The following is a 17,020-nucleotide window of genomic DNA, read 5'->3' as shown; positions in this document are numbered from 1 at the left end:
TCCAGTTTCTTTCCTTGTTTTCCCTTTGGACAATGTTTTTTTCTTTTTTATAGTTTACGTTCTGGGATACACGTACAGAACGTGCAGGTTTGTTACATAAGTATACATGTGCCATGGCAGTTTGCTGCATCTGTCACCCCATCATCTTCATTAGGTATTTCTCTTAATGCTATTCCTCCCCTATCCTCGCATCCCCTGCTATCCTTCCACTAGGCTCCCACCCCCTCAACAGGCCCTTGTGTGTGATGTTTCCCTCCCAGCGTCCATGGGTTCTCATTGTTCGACACCCACTTATGAGTGAGAACATGAGGTGTTTGGCTTTCTGTTCTTGTGTCAGTTTGCTGAGAATGATGGTTTCCTGCTTAATCCATGTCCCTGCAAGGACATGAACTAATTTTTTTTATGACTGCATAGCATTCCATGGCGTATATGTGCCACCTTTTCTTTATCCAGTCTATCATTGATGGGCCTTTGTGTTGGTTCCAAGTCTTTGCTATTGTGAACAGTGCTGCAATAAACATACATGTGCATGTGTTTTTATAACAGAATGATTAATAATCTTTTGGGTATAAACCCAGTAATGGGATTGCTGGGTCAAAAGCTATTTCTTGTTCTAGATGCTTGAGGAATTCCCACAATGTCTTGCACAATGGTTGAACTAATTTCCACTTGCATCAACAGTGTAAAAGCATTCCTATTTCTCCACATCCTCTCCAGCATCTGTTGTCTCCTGACTTTTTAATGATCGCCATTCTAACTGGAGTGAGACGGTATCTCAATGTGGTTTTGATTTGTGTTTCTCAAATGACCGGTGATGATCTTCTTTTCATTGGCTGCAAAAATGTCTTCTGTCGTCTGGCCTGTATCTCTGTTTTGGTACCAGTACCATGCTGTTTTGATTACTGTAGGCTTACAGCAGTATAGTTTGAAGTCAGGTAGTGGATGCCTCTAGCTTTGTTTTCTTTCTTTTTTTTTTATTTTTTTGCTTAGAAATGTCTGGGCTCTTTTTTGGTTCCATATGAAGTTTAAGGTGGTTTTTTCCAACTCTGTGAAGAAAGTCAATGGTGGCTTGATGGGGATAGCATTGAATCTGTAAATTACCTTGGACAATATGGTCATTTTTACAATATTGATTCTTCCTAACCATGAGCATGAAATGTTTTTCTGTCTGTTTGTGTCCTCTCTTACTTCCTTGAGCAGTAAACAGATGGAAAAACATTTCATAGATTGGTTTGTATCCTTATCCTCCCTGCCCTATTTCATTCTGCAACATAAGTGGGTTTTTTTGTTTGTTTGTTTGTTTTTGCTGCTTTCTGGTTTGTCATTCCAGTCTATGTTTTTAAAATAAATCCTAAAAATATATAAGGATGTGCATAATCCATGAGTCTCAGTTTCCTGCCTTTCTCTAAATGTAATATAGAATGCTTTGTAAAAGAATTAAGTGAATTTATTTATTTAATAAGATATCTTATAGTGTCCTCTGTGTTAGTGCTATATATTTCTTCATCCTTTACTTATGAATACTTAGTAGTGCATTATTTACCTGAACTGTTTTATCAGTCAACACCCTACTGATAGACATTTGGGCTATTTCCAGTATACTTACTAGTACTATAAGTAAACAACTTTGTATAATGTTTCTTATTTGTGGAGGTACATTTTCAGGGTAATTTCTGGGAGTGGAATTGTTGAGTTAAAGGAGAAATATGCTGGTATTTGATAGATATTGCCAAATTTCAATTTATATATATATTTCCAAGTATTTTGTGGAAATTTTGGCAATTTGAATAGCAGTGTGCATTTTATAACACAGCCTCATCAACAGGGATTGTGGTCAAATGTAGGGGTTTTTCTGAATCTCACAGGGGAACAGATAGATAAGTTTTAGTTTGCACTTTGCTGTGAGTGAAGTTGAGCATCTTTTAAAAATGTTCATTGGCTATTTGCAATTCTTGTTCTGTGAATTCTATTTCTATATTTTGCCCACTTGCATTTGGTCTTTTTTTCTTTGTATTTAAGAGCTCCTTGTATATTAAAAAGACGTAGATGGAGGGTGGAACAAGATGGCAGAATAGAAGACACTACCAGCAACACACCAGTTTAACAACTATCTACACACATAAAAAAAACCACCGTAAGAACTGCATAAGAGCACTCAGAGTACATGGTTTTAAATTTATATCGCTGAAAGAGTACTGGACAGGTAGGAAAACATTCGTGAGTCACTGACACCACCCTTCCCCCATTCCCTGACAGTGGTGACATGGTGTGGAGAGTGATTCTGTGTACTGCGGAGAGGGATAGTCAGTGCAGGAATTTTGAGGCACTGAACTCAGTGCCGTCTTGTTATAATAGAAAGCAAAATTGGACCAAACTCAAACTGATGCCTACCCATGGAGGGATTATTTAAACCAGCCCTAGCCAGAGGGGAATTCCTAATCCTAGTGATCAATACTTGGGTTCCCATAAGCCCCCTATTGTAGGCTAAAGTGTTCTGGTACTCTAATTAAATTTGAGAGGCAATCTAGGCCACAAGGACTGAAACTCCTAGGTAAGTCCTAGTGCTGAACTAGGCCCAGAGACTGTGGACTGGGGGTGGCACATGTTCTATTGAGACACCAGCTGGGGTAGCTAAGGGAGTGTGGCAGTCACCCCTCCCCTAATCCAGACTGCTCAGCTTGCAGCTCCAAAACAGACCCTTTCCCTCTGCTTGAGGAGAGGAGATGGAAGAGTGGGAGGACTTTGTCTTGCATCCTGGATACCAGATTAGCCACAGTAAGATAGGGCACAGGTCAGAGTCATGATGCCCCCCACCGCTTTCCAGGCCCTAGCTCCAAGATGACATTTCTAGACATGCCTGGAGCCAGAAGGGCACCTATAGCCTTGAAGGGAAGGACCCATTCCTGGCAGGATTCATCACCTGCTAACTGAAGAGCCCTGGGGCCCTGAATAACCATTAGTGATACCCAGGGACTGCATTGAGGGCTTTGGGTGAGACTCTGAGACGTGTTGGCATTAGGTGAGTCTCAGTACATTCCCAGATGTAATGGCTATAGAACAAGACTCTTCACTTGAGAAAAGTAGAAAAAAGTAAAGGGGACTTGTCTTGTACCTTTAGGTACCAGCACAGCCATGGGGGTAGAGCACCAAGTAGGCTCTTGGGGTCTCTGATTTTAGGACTTTGCTCTTGGATGGCATTTCTGGACCTGCCCTGGACCAGAGGGGAGCCTACTGCCCTGAAAAGTGACTCCCAGGCCAGGCATCATTCACCACAAACTGATCAAAGAACCCTTGGGTCTTAAGGGAACATCAGTGGAACTCTGGCAGTATTCCTTGTGGGCCAGGGTTGTAGTGACCATGGGGTGCGATTTGTCTGCCTTTGGAAAGGGAAGAGTGGGAAGTCTTGTAATTTGAATGTAAGCTCAACCCCAGTAAAATAGAATACAGATAGACTTCTATGGTTTGTGACTGTAGTTTCTGGTTTCCGGCTCTGAGGCAATACTTCTGGATCCACTGGGGCCTGGAGGAACTTATCACCTTGAAGGGAAAGACACAGGCCTGGCTGGCTTTGCCACCTGCTGATTATAGAGTGCTGGGACCTTGAGAAACATAGGCATAACCAGGTAGTTGTTACAGTCGACCTTGTTTGAGAACCAGTGCTGTGCTTGTTTAACATCTGACCAAGCACAGTCCTGATGGTTATAGCCATGGGGATGTTTATGTGACTCCGCCCTGAACTTCAGGTGGCTCAGAAAAGAGAGAGAGACTGTTCATTTGGAAGAAGGTAAGGGCAATGATAAGTGTCTGCTTGGTAGTGCAGAAATTTTTCCCAGATATTGTCTAAGACAGTCAAGGCAGTATGCCTACAAGTCCGCAAGAACCACAGCATTACTGGGCTTGGGGTGCCCCTAAAGCAGATACAGCTTAGATCTCAACACCAAGTCCTTTTTGAATTCCTGGAAAGTGTTCCCAAGATGGATGGGAACAAGTCCAGATGGTGAAGACTGCAATAAATAGCTAATTCTTCAATGCCAAGATACAAACAAACATCTACTATCCAGGAAAATGACTTCACCAGATGAACTAAATAAGGTACCAAGGACAAATCCTGGAGAAATGGACATATATGACCTTTCAGAGTATTCAAAATAACTGTTTTGAGGAAAATGAAATTCAAGAAAACAAAGAGAAGGAATTCAGAAATCTATCAGACAAATTTAACAAAAAGATTGAAATAATTAAAAAGAATCAAGCACAAATTCTGGAGCTAAAAAATTTAATTGACATAATGAAGAATGCATTAGAGTCTTAAAGCATAATTGATCAAGCAGCAGAAAGAATTAATTGATCAAGCAGCAGAAAGAATTAGTGAGCTTGAAGCCAGACAATTTGAAAATACACTGTCAGTGGAGACAAAAGAAAAAAATAAAAAAGAATGAAGTATGCCTACAGGATCTAATAGCCTCAAAAGGGCGAATCTAAGAGTTATTGGCCTTAAAGAGGAGGTAGAGAGAGAGGGATAGAAAGTTTATTCAATGGAATTAATAGTAGAGAACCTCCCAAACCTGGGGAAACATATCAATATCCAAGTATAAGAAGGGTTATAGAACACCTAGCAAATTTAACCCAAAAAAGACTACCTCAAGGTGTTTATTAAACTAAAGTTCAAGGATAAAGAAAAGATCCTAAAAGCAGCAAGAGAAAAGAAACAAATAACAAACAGTGGAGCAGCAATATGTCTGACAGCAAACATTTCAGTAGAAGTCTTACAAGCCAGGAAGGAGTGGCATGACATATTTAAAGTGCTGAAGGAAAAAAACCCTTTTACCCTAAAATAGTATATCCAGTGAAAATATCTCTCAAACAGAAAGTAGAAATAAAGACTTTCCAGACAAACAAAAGCTGAGGGATTACCAACACCAGTTCTGTTCTACAAGAAAGGCTAAAGGGAGTACTTCAGTCAGAAAGAAGAGAAAGTTAATGAGCAAGAAGAAGTCATCTGAAGGTACAGAACTCACTGGTAGACAGTAACTACACAGAAAAACAGAATATCATAACACTGGAAATGTGGTATGTAAAATACTCATATCTGAAGTAGAAACACTAAATGATGAACTAGTCAAAAATAATGATAACGACTTTTCAAGCCATAGAGTATATAGTAAGATGTAAATAGAAACAACAGAAAGTTAAAAAGCAAGGGAATGAAGTTAAGGGGTAGAGTTTTTATTAGTTTTCTTTTTGCTCATTTGTTTATGCAAACAAGTTGTTCTCAGCTTAAAATAATGAGTTAGAAGATTGTATTTGCAAGTCTTATGATAAACCAAAATCATACAACAGATACACAAAAAATAAAAAATAAGAAAATAAATTATATTAACAGAGAAAATTACCTTTACAAAAAGGAAGACAGGAAGGAAGGAAAGACAAGATGACCACAAAACAGCCAAAAAACAGATAACAAAATAGCAGCAGTAAGTCCTTACTTATCAATAATTATGTTGATTGTCAATGGATTAAACTCTCCAATCAAAAAACATAGAGTGGCTGAATGGATAAAAAACAAAACCCAGTGATCTGTTGCCTATAAGAAACACGTTTCACCTATAAAGAGGGACATAGACTGAAAACAAAGGGATGGAAAAAGACATTGCAAGCCAATAGAAATAAAAAAAAAAGCAAGAGTAGCTATATGTATATTAGACAAAATAAATTTCAAGGCAAAAATTGTAAGAGACAAAAGAAGGTCATTATATAGTCCCTGATGCAATTAATGAAACTTAATCCCTAATGCAACAGTGTTAAGAGGTGAGACCATTAAAGAAGTAGGTCATGAGGGTTCCACCCTCATGAAAGGGGTCAATTCAGAAAGAGGATAAAACAATCTTAAATATATATATGCACCCAACACTGAGTCACCCAGATAGATAAAGCAAATATTATTAGAGTGAAAGAGGGAGAGATAGACTACAATACAATTGTAGTTGGAGACTTCAACATTCCACTTTCAGCATTAGATAAATCTTCCAGAAAGAAAAACAATGATGAAACGCCAGACTTCATCTTTACTATAGACCAAATGGACCTGATAGATACTTGCAGAACATTTCATCCAGTGGCTAGAGAATAGACATTCTTTTCCTCAACATGGATTATTCTCAAAGATAGCCATATGTTAGGCAAGAAAACAAGTCTTAAAACATTTTTTAAAATTGAAGTGATACCAAGTGTCTTTTCTAACTACAATGGAAGAAAACTAGAAATCAATAATGAGGAATTTTGGAAACTATACAAATACATGGAAATTAAACAGTTTATACCTGAATGACCAGTGAGTCAATGCAGAAATTAAGAAGGAAATTGAAAAATTTATTGAAACAAGTGATAATGGAAACACAATATACCAAAACCTGCAGGATACAAAAGCAGTACTAAGAAGGAAGTTTGTCACTTTAAAAGCCTACATCAAAAAAAGAAGAAAACCCACAAATAAACAACTTTGGTATATATCTTAAAGAACTAGAAAAGCAAGGGCAAACCAAACCCAAAATTAGCAGTACAAAAGAAATAATAAGGATTAGAGTAGAAATAAATGACATTGAAATGAAGCAAACAGTTCAAAAAATCAGTGAAACAAAAAGTTGGTTTTGGAAAAATTAAAATTAACAAGCATTTAAGTATACTAAGAAAAAAGATAACTAAATAAAATCAGAGATGAAAAAGGAGACATTATAACTGATAACACAGGAATTTAAAGGATCATTAGTGGCTACTATGAATGACTATATGTCAATAAACTGGAAAATCTAGAAGAAATGGATAAATTCTTTTTTTTTTTTTGGAAATAGAGTCTCACTCCATCGCCAGGGGCCAGACTGGAGTGCAGTGGCGCAATCTCAGCTCACTACAACCTCCGCCTCCTGGGTTCAAGCAGTTCTCCTACCTCAGCCTCCTGAGTAGCTGGGATTACAGGTGCACGCCACCATGCCCAGCTAATTTTTGTATTTTTAGTAGAGATGGGGTTACACAATGTTGGGCAGGATGGTCTCAATCTCCTGACCTTGTGATCCGCCTGTCTAGGCCTCCCACAGTGCTGGGATTACAGGTGTGAGCCACCGCGCCTGGCCAAAAATGGATAAATTCTTAGACACACTCAATCTACCAAGTTTGAACCATCCAAAACCTGAATAGTCCCATAAGGCTTAACTATATTGAAGTCATAATTAAAAGTCTCCCAGTAAAGAAAAACCTAGGACTTGAAGGCTTCACTGCCAATTCTACCATGTAAAGAAAAACTAATACCAATCCTACTAAAAATAGTCTGAGTAATGGAGGAGGAGAGACTATTTCCAAACCCATTCTACAATGCAGTATTACCCTGATACCAAACCCAGACAAAGACATCCAGAAAAGAAAACTACATGTCCATGTCTCTGATGAATATTGATGCAAAAATCTTCAACAAAATACTAGCAAACTGAATTCAGCAGTACATTAAAAAGATCATTCATATGACCAAGTGGGATTTATCCCTGGGATATAAAAATGGTTGGAGATCTATAAATCAGTCAATGTGCTACATAGTAACCACTGAATGAAGGACAAAAAACATATGAATATTTCAACTGATGCTGAAAAAGCATTTGATAAAATTTAACATTCCTTCGTGTTAAAAAAAAAAAAACCTTCCAAAAAAAAAAACTGAGTATAGAAGGAACATACCTCAACATAATAACATAATAACAGCCATATATGACAGACCCACAGCTAGTATTATACTTAATGGGGAAAAACTGAAAGGCTTTTCTCTAAGATCTGGAACATGACAAGGATGCACACTTTCATTTTTATTCAACATAGTACTGGAAGGTCTATCTAGAGCATGAGACAAGAGAAAGAAACAGCATCCAAATTGGAAAGAAAGAAGTCAAATTATCCATGTTTGCTGATGATGTGGTCTTATATTTAGAGAAACCTAGAGACTCCACCAAAAACCTACTAGATCTGATAAACAAAATCAGTAAAGTTGCAGGAGGCAAAATCAACATACAAAAATCAGTAGCAGTTTTATATGCCATTGGTGTACAATCTGAAAAAGAAATTTTAAAAGTACTTCTGTTTATAGTAGCCACAAATAAAAATTAAGTACCCAAAAATTAACCAAAGTGAAAGAGCTCAATAATAAAGACTATAAAACAGTGATGAAAGACATTGAAGAGGACACCAAAACATGGAAAGATATTCCCTGTTCATGGATTACAAGAATCAATATTGTTTAAAATGTCTATACTACCCTAAGCAATCTACAGATTCAATGCAATCCCTATCAAAATACCAATGACACAATCCCCAAATTTATATGGAACCACAAAAGACCAAGACTAGCCAAAGCTATCTCAAGCAAAAGGAACAAAACTGGAAGAATAGCATTACCTGACTTCAAATTATACTATAGAGCTGTAGTAACTAAAACAGCATGGTGCTGTCATAAAACAGACACATAAGCCAATTGAACAGAATAAATAACCCAGAAACAATTCCACACATTTCCAGTGAACTCATTTTTGACAGAGGTGCCAAGAATATGCACTGGGAAAAAGATAGTCTCTTCAGTGAATGGTGCAGGGAAAACTGGATATCTGTATGCATAAGAATGCAATGAGACCCCTGTCTCTCACCATATACAAAAATCAAATCAAAATCAATTAAAGATTTAAATCTAAGACCTTGAACTATGAATGTACTACAAGGAAGCATTGAGGAAATTCTTCAGGACATTGCTTTGGGTAAAAATTTTTGAGTAATACCCCACAAGCACAGGGAACCAAAGCAAAAATAGGCAAATGGGATCACATCCAAGGCAAAAAGTTTCTACACCACAAAGGGAACAATAAAGTAAAGAGACAACCCACAATGTGAGAAAATATTTGTAAATTACTCATCTGACAAGGGATTAATAAACAGAATATATAAGGAGTTCAAATAGCTGTATAGGAAAAAAAAAGTTAATTATCTGAATAAGAAATGGGCCAAATATTTGAATAAACATTTTTCAAAAGCAGACATACACATGGCACAGAGGCATATGAAAAGGTGCTCAACATCATTGATTCTCAAAAAAATGCAAATCAAAAGTACAATGAGATAGCATCTCACCTCTGTTAGAATGATTTGTATCCAAAAGACAGACAATCATAAATGCTGGTGAGGATATGGAGAAAGGGAACCCTTGTACACTACTGATGGTAACATAAATTAGTACAACCATGATGGAGAGTAGTTTGGAAGTTCCTCAAAAAACTAAAATTAGAGCTATCATATGATCAAGCAATCCCACTGCTGGGTATATACCCAAAAGAAAGGAAATCAGTGTATTGAAGAGATAGCTGCATTCCCATGTTTGTTGCAGCACTGTTCTCAATAACCTGTTCACTGTTCACTGTTCACAATAACTGATCTTCATATAACCTTTAAAATCAACTTGCCTAACTCCAGAAAACATCACAAAAAAAGGATGATCCTGTGATTTGCCACAGCGTGGATAGAACTGGAGTTTATTAGGTTAATTGAAACTAGCCAGGCACAGAAAGAATATCAACACATGTCCTCACTTATTTGTGGGATCTAAAAATCAAAACAATTGAACTCATGGAAATAAGAAGGTAGAAGAATGGTTTCTAGAGGCTAGGAAGGGTGTGGGGGGGGGTCAGGAGGGTGATGATGGTTAATGGGTACAAAAAAATGAATTAGAATGAATAAGACTTAGTATTTGCTAGCACAACAGGGTAACTACAGTCAATAAAAATTGAATTGTATAGTTTAAAATAATAAAAACAATATAATTCGATGATTTGTATCACAAAGTTTCATTGAATGGGTATGAATACCCCAGTTTTCATGTGATTATTATATGTTTTATCCCTGTATCAAAACATCTCGTATACCCCATAAATATATATACCTACTATTTATCCACCAAGGTTAAAACTTGAAAAAAATGTATATTTTGTGATATGTGGAAAATGTTTTCTTCTAGTTTAATATTGGTTTTTGATTTTTTTTTTGCATATAGTGTCTCTTGCTTTGCAGAAGGCTTGACTTCTTTAGTTAAATGTATGAATTTTTTCTTTTATTTCTGGATTTAATTAGACTCACCAGACTCTCCACACTTCCAAGTTATAAATGAATTTACCATAGTTTCTTCTAGTATTAGTATGCTTTTCTATTTTTAAATTTACTTCTTTAATCCTTTTGGAGTTTAAGTTGATTTAAGGTATAAGGTTTCTATCAGTCCAAGTTTTAAAAATAATCTTTTCCCTAGATGTATTTTTGGGATACTACCTTTTGTATTTGTGATACTACCTTTTTTAGATACTAACTTTCCATATGTGGCTGACCTATTTTGTGGCTTTCTAATTGTTTAATTGGTCTTTCCTAATTTTCATGTGCCAATACCATACCACTTTTATCATCATTGTTTTATAAATGTTCAATTTCTTGAAGAATTATATGCCCCTTTACACTTTTTAAAAAGCTTTTTTTCTGGTTATTCTTGGATTCCTTTTTCATTTAACCTTTTAAATCAACTTGCTTAACTCCAAAAGAAAAGTTTCCATTTTTAATAGAAAACTGTTAACTATCTATCTGTATTAATTTAGTGTGAATTATCATCCTAATGATGTTGAGTAGTCTTATCTAAGAACATGGGATGTCTTTTCATTAATTTAGCCTAGTTTTTTATATTTAGTAGTTGCTTAAAACACCTTTAAGCACTTTCCTGAAGTTTTCCTCACATAGATTCTGCATGTTTCTTGTTAGATTTATCTGTTGTGCTTTTTCACACACACACACACACACACAGACAGACACACACACACACAGAGCTACTTTAGCATGAATATACATCCTGTGGTTCTATATTAAGATTCTGTATTTGGGGCTTAGGCTTATGTGTGGTTTTTTTCATTTTATCAAGAGGTTTGTTTTTTTTTCCTTGTGAGGTAGTTTTGATGAGTAATTTGGGAGAGAATGATTCTTTGCATCTGTGGGAATTATTATTAATTTTTATTCATATGTCTTTTTGCATTATTGTTGCAAAAAGGCATGCCACATAAAATTTATCTTCTCAACAGTTTCCAGGTGTACAATACAATATTGTCAACCACATGCACATGGTTATGCAGCAGACCCTCGTCTTGTCTCTTACACTCCCTAAACAACAAGGTCTTACCTCCCACTCCCCCAGCCCCTGACCATTACCATTTTACTTTCTGTTTCTATATTCTACTTATATACCTAGTAAATGAAATCATGTAGTATTTGTCTTTTTGTGACTGCCTTGTTTCACTTAGCATAATGTCCTTAAGATTCATCCATATTGTAGTATATAACAAGATTTTCTTATTTTTCATTGCTGAATAGCATTCATTTGTATGTGGATACTATATTTTCTTTATCCATTCTTTCAATGATGGTGATTTAGGTTGTTTCTGCCTCTTGGCTATTATGAATAATGCTACATTGAACATAAGTATGCACATATCTCTTCTAGATCCTACTTTCATTTATTTTAGATATATACTCAGAAGTTACATTGCTGGAGTATATGGTAGTTCTAGTTTTATTTTTTTTAGAAATCTTCATATCATTTCCTGTACTTGCTGCCATTTTACACTCCTACCAGCAGAGCAAAAAGATTCCAATTTTTCTACATCCTTGCCAATATTTATTATTTTCTTTTTTTACTGGTGGTGGTCACCCTAAGAGGTGTGAGGTCATATTTCATTTTGATATAGATCATTTTTTTTTGAGACAGAGTTTCTCTCTTGTTACCCAGGCTGGAGTGCAATGGCACGATCTTGGCTCACCGTGACCTCTGCCTCCTGGGTTCAGGCATGATATAGATTTTTTAAATGGCGAATTTTACTAATTGATATTCTAATTTGGACCATCTTAGCATTCCTATAATAAATTTCATTAAGTCCTTATGTGTTATGATTCTTTGCTATTTTCATTCTGTTCTTTTAAAAAATTTAATACTTTTTAATTATAAGATTTTTGTATTGGTATTCATAAGTGAGATTTCCCTGTAGAAAGAGTGTGTATGTGTATGTGCTATCTTTATCAGATTTTAATGTTGATGTTATACTAGATACAAAAATTTTTAAATGTACATAAAGGCAAAAATTGAGGCCATTTAAAAGCCTTCTTGGAACTTGAGTCTTTTGCTTCTTCTCTATTCCAATTTCGCTGCTTTATTGCAGATCATAATCACTTCTTACTTATTCAGTTAATCTTCTAACTGACTTGATTTTATTGTCTCACTTTTGTTTAATTCATCCTTAGGTGACATCATGGATGATCTAAAATGTACCTCCATTAATATTTAGAAATATTTGCTCATTCTTTTCTCTCTGTCCCATATGTTTTTCATCTGTCTCTGAAAATTGTTTATTCATCATTCAAAACCTACTCTCTATACTTGTGTTTTCTCTATAAATTGTCACCAAATCTCTTTCCCTAGAGTTCATCACACTTAGCTGTCTACTACTTTTGTATCTTCTATGATGTTACATCTTATTTTGTGACTTAAAAAAATTTATATCTTTATTCACTAAAAGATTCTGAACACTTTAAGGGTTGTGACCATGTGTCCCTAATAACTATCACAGTGCCTTACATAAAGTAGTTACTTTTTAGTTTTCTTTTTAAAAATGTTTTCCATAAGTTACTGGGGTACAGGTGGTATTGGGTTACATGAGAAAGTTCTTTAGTGGTGATTTGTGAGATTTTGATGTGCCCATCACCTGAGCAGTATATACTGCACCATACTGGTAGTCTTTTATCCCTCTCTTCCCTCCCATTCTTCCCCTCAAGTTCCCAAAGTTCATTGTATCATTCTTAAGCCTTTCTCTCCTCATAGCTTAGCTCCCACATATCAGTGAGAACATACAATGTTTGGTTTTCCATTCCTGAATTATTTCACTTAGAATAATAGTCTCTAGTCTCATCTGGGTCACTGCAAATGCTGTTAATTAATTCCTTTTTATGGCTGCATAGTATTCTATCATATATAGAGAGCACAGTTTCTTTATCTATTTGTAGTTTGATGGGCATTTGGGTTGGTTCTGTGATTTTACAATTGTGAATTGTGCTGCGATAAACATGTGTGTGTAAGTATGTTTTTCTTATTCCTCTGGGTAGATATCCAGTAGTGGGATTACTGGATCAAATGGTAGTTCTATGTTTAGTTCTTAAAGGAATTTTCATGCTGTTTTCCATAGTGGTTGTACTAGTTTACATTCCCACCAGCAATGTAGAAGTGTTCCCTGTTCACTGCATTCACGCCAACATCTGCTTTTTGGTTTTTTAATTATGCCATTCTTGCAGGAGTAAGGTTAGGTATTGTACTGTGGTTTTGATTTGCATTTCCCCAATCATTAGTGATGCTGAGCATTTTAAAAATATGTTTGTTGGCCATTTGTGTATCTTCTTTTGAGAATCATCTGTTCATGCCATTAGCCCACCTTTCAATGGGATTGTTAGTTTTTTTCTTACAGATTTGTTTATGTGCCTTGTAGATTCTGGATATAGGTACTTTGTCCAATGTGAAGATTTTCTCCCACTCTGTGGGTTGTCTGTTTACCCTGCTGACCGTTCCTTTTGTTGTGCAAAAGCTCTTTAGTTTAATTAGGTCCTGGCTATATATTTGTTTTTATTTTATTTGCGTTTGGGTTCTTGGTCATGAAATCCTTGCTTAAACCAATGTCTTAAAGGGTTATTCATGTTATCTTCTAGAATTTTTATAATTTCGGGTCTTATTCAAAACATCCAGTTTGATACATTTTCAGTATCTGCTTAATATTATTAGATCAGGTCTTAGGTTTAAGTTTTTAATTCATCTTAAGTTGATTTTTGTATAAGGCGAGAGATGAGGATCCAGTTTCATTCTCCTACATGTGGCTAGCCAATTATCTCCTACATGTGGCTAGCCAACTATTTGTTGAAAAGGGTTTCTTTTATCCTCTTTGTTTCTGTTTGCTTTGTTGAAGATCAGTTGTCTGTAAGTATTTGGGTTTATTTTTGGGTTCTCTATTCTCTTCCATTGGTCTGTGTGCCTATTTTTATACAATGCTATGCACATCCCATGCTCATGGATGGGTAGAATCAATATTGTGAAAATGACCATACTGCCAAAAGCAATGTACAAATTCCATGCAATCCCCATCAAAATTCCACCATTATTCTTCACAGAATTAAAAAAAAGGTACATACTCCCTATGTAACCAAAAAAGAGCCCACACAGCCAAAGCAAGACTAAGCAAAAATAGCAAACCTGGAGGCATCACACTGCTTCATTTCACAGAATACTATAAGGCCATAGTCCCCAAAATAAGTGTTTAATTATACTTGCTTTCATTTGCATGCCCTTTTCTGCACTGTTAAAGGTGAGAACATTCATTCAACAGACAATTTTCTTCCTTTCTGATGACTATGGATTTGTGGTACCTATGGACTGAATGAACCTTATTGGGGTGAAATGCCCTTAAATTATGTTGTTAGTAGTAATATTCTACCCTTCACTTTTGTGTAGTCTGCTTTCTTTTGTCAGGGATAAACCTGCTTTGTGGGGTATAAATTTCATTCTAGAATGATGAAATAAGAGTATCAGAGTTCAGCTAAGTTCTCTCTGTCTCTCTGCTGACTGAAACTAGATTCTATTACAGAGACCATCAATCATGGCCTCAGGTACTCGTGGTTTATTGCCTATAGGAGGACATGTAATCTTGTATGTGTTATTGTTTCATGTTCTGCAGCATTTTGCTTCTCTTGATAGCCAACCCATTTTCATAAACAAGGGAACACGAGTGGTTGAAGCTATGGTTGCTCTTTGTAGTTTAGACTTAGTAGAGAGTCATGACCTATATCCCAATCCCATTTTAAAACTCTATTTGCAATTGTAAACTAACAATATTAAGCAGATACTCCAAATGTATCAAACTGGATGCTTTGAATATGTTTTATTCACAGGGTTTGATTGCACAGTAAACTTTCATTTACTAGATTGACAAATGTCTGATGTGTTAGGACTTAATAAACTTGGATAACTCTTCCTTCCCTCAGGTTAACACTTTAAATGATTTGTTCATAAAATATAATTCATATGTTGGAAAAATCAATCCAATTTCCTCTATTCTGTTTTCTTCACTTACATTATATGTGCTTATTTTATTTGTGGATGCAAATCTTTTAAGAGTAGAATAAACCCGTAAACTCTGTCAGAATTGTAAGGTGCCAAGAATCCACGATTTTAACTAATTTTGTCACATTTTAAAGTGTTGTGTGTTGTTAGCTAAATTTGTTTTATTAGCAGATAACTCTTGCCTGGGATATGTGTGTTGTAGAGTATTAATAAATACCATTATTCATGTATTAAACCTTTATTTTTCAGCTCTTGATTCTGCACAGAGTAATCGATCTACCAGTTACTCTCCAAGACCAACAGACAGCTGTTTCAGTTCTAGTTCAGATTTGGTAAGTTATGCTTGTTTTGCTTATTAATTTATGCTATATTAATAATTGTTTTTCTCATAGTCTAGCTTTACCTTATAAAAATGTTGAGTCAATAAATAGTGGAAATAAAAAATTAATATAAACAAAAATAGTAATAAAAGTAAACAAAAATATGTACAACTATTTAAAAACATAGGAAAGAAAAATGTAAAAATAAAATAAAAATGTAAATGAATACCATTCCTCACATTTATAAAAATAATGCTTTCATTGCTATTTACAAAACACTTTTTATCAATATAGATGTGTATATATATATATATATATATATACACACACATACACACACACATACACGCACACACACATGCACACACACACACACATATTATGTGTGTACAGTTTATCTTTGAACAATACAGGGGTTAGGGATGCTGCCCAGTCAAAAATCTGAGTAAAACATTTGACTCTGCAGAACTTAACTATTAATAGCCTACTGTTAGCCAGAATCCTTACCGATAACATATGTAATTGATTAGCACATATTTGTTTGTTGTATATATTATATACTGTATACAATAAAGTAAGCTAAAGAAAAGAAAATGTTACTAAGAAAATCTTAGAAAGAGAAGATATGTTTACTATTTAAGTAGGAATAGATCACTGTAAAAATTGCAATCCTCATCATCTTCACATTGAGTAGGATGAGGAGGAGGAGGGAGAGGCAGCATTGGTCTTGCTGTCTCATTTGTATCAGAGAGGCAGAAGAGGGTGGAGGAGGTAGAATGTGGGGCAGGAGAGGCAGGCACACTTGGTGTAGCTTTATGGAAATACATCGTTATTTCTGTCTGACTTTTGATTTTTTGTTTCTCTAGGATGTTTTTACATGGTACCAATCCTTATTCTACTGTTTACTTTAGCTTCACAGCCTGTATCATAGAAAGGTCTCTGTCATGAAAGAAGCCAAAAGGGTCTTGAGTAATCAACACTTCTGCCAGATTGTCTGTCAGTTTGATTTCTGGCACTGCTTCTTTTATGTCTTCTTCCTTGTTGGTTGTTAAGTATTCATTTCTACAAGTTGTCTTCTGTTAATTCCTTTGGTATGTGTCTGTCAGCTCTTTAATTTTTCTAAGCTCCGTTGAAACCCTTTACCTTTCACCTTTTTTTTTTTTTTTTTTGCTGTATCTACAGACTCTTTCATGGTTTTCTTGATGTCATGTTAGACATCTGGAACAGTTTTCTCCTACAGGTATTACTTTTCTGAGTCTTAATGACTTTCATGGCTTTTTCTGTAACAGTAATGGCATCTTCAATGGTATAATCCTTCCAGACTTTTATGATGTTCTCTCTCTTGGGTTCTCTTCCATTTCATTGAGCATCCTTTCCGTAGAGCACAATGTATAATGAACCTTGAAGGTCAGTGTGACCCCCTGATCTAGAGGCTGAAGATGTGCTTGGAAACACATAAACTAATTTAACGCCTTTGGTGTTGAACTCATGGGATTCT

General features: G+C 35.6%; 1 protein-coding gene across 5 annotated transcripts in view; it reads left to right on the top strand.

Annotated features, from left to right (window-relative positions):
• The window catches only part of REDIC1 (regulator of DNA class I crossover intermediates 1), a 119,490-nt gene that overhangs the window by 72,247 nt on the left and 30,223 nt on the right, over positions 1-17,020 (top strand). For all 5 annotated transcript variants that reach the window (XM_078338916.1, XM_009003637.5, XM_078338913.1 and 2 more), the window contains one exon: positions 15,452-15,534. In XM_078338916.1, the coding sequence (XP_078195042.1) occupies positions 15,452-15,534 (83 nt within the window). The remainder of the gene's footprint in view (positions 1-15,451; positions 15,535-17,020) is intronic.

The sequence above is a fragment of the Callithrix jacchus genome, chromosome 9, assembly GCF_049354715.1.
Source record: "Callithrix jacchus isolate 240 chromosome 9, calJac240_pri, whole genome shotgun sequence".
Classification (NCBI taxonomy): Eukaryota; Metazoa; Chordata; class Mammalia; order Primates; family Cebidae; genus Callithrix; species Callithrix jacchus.
Note: the sequence above shows the minus strand (reverse complement) of the source record. Positions and strands in the feature narration are given on the sequence as shown.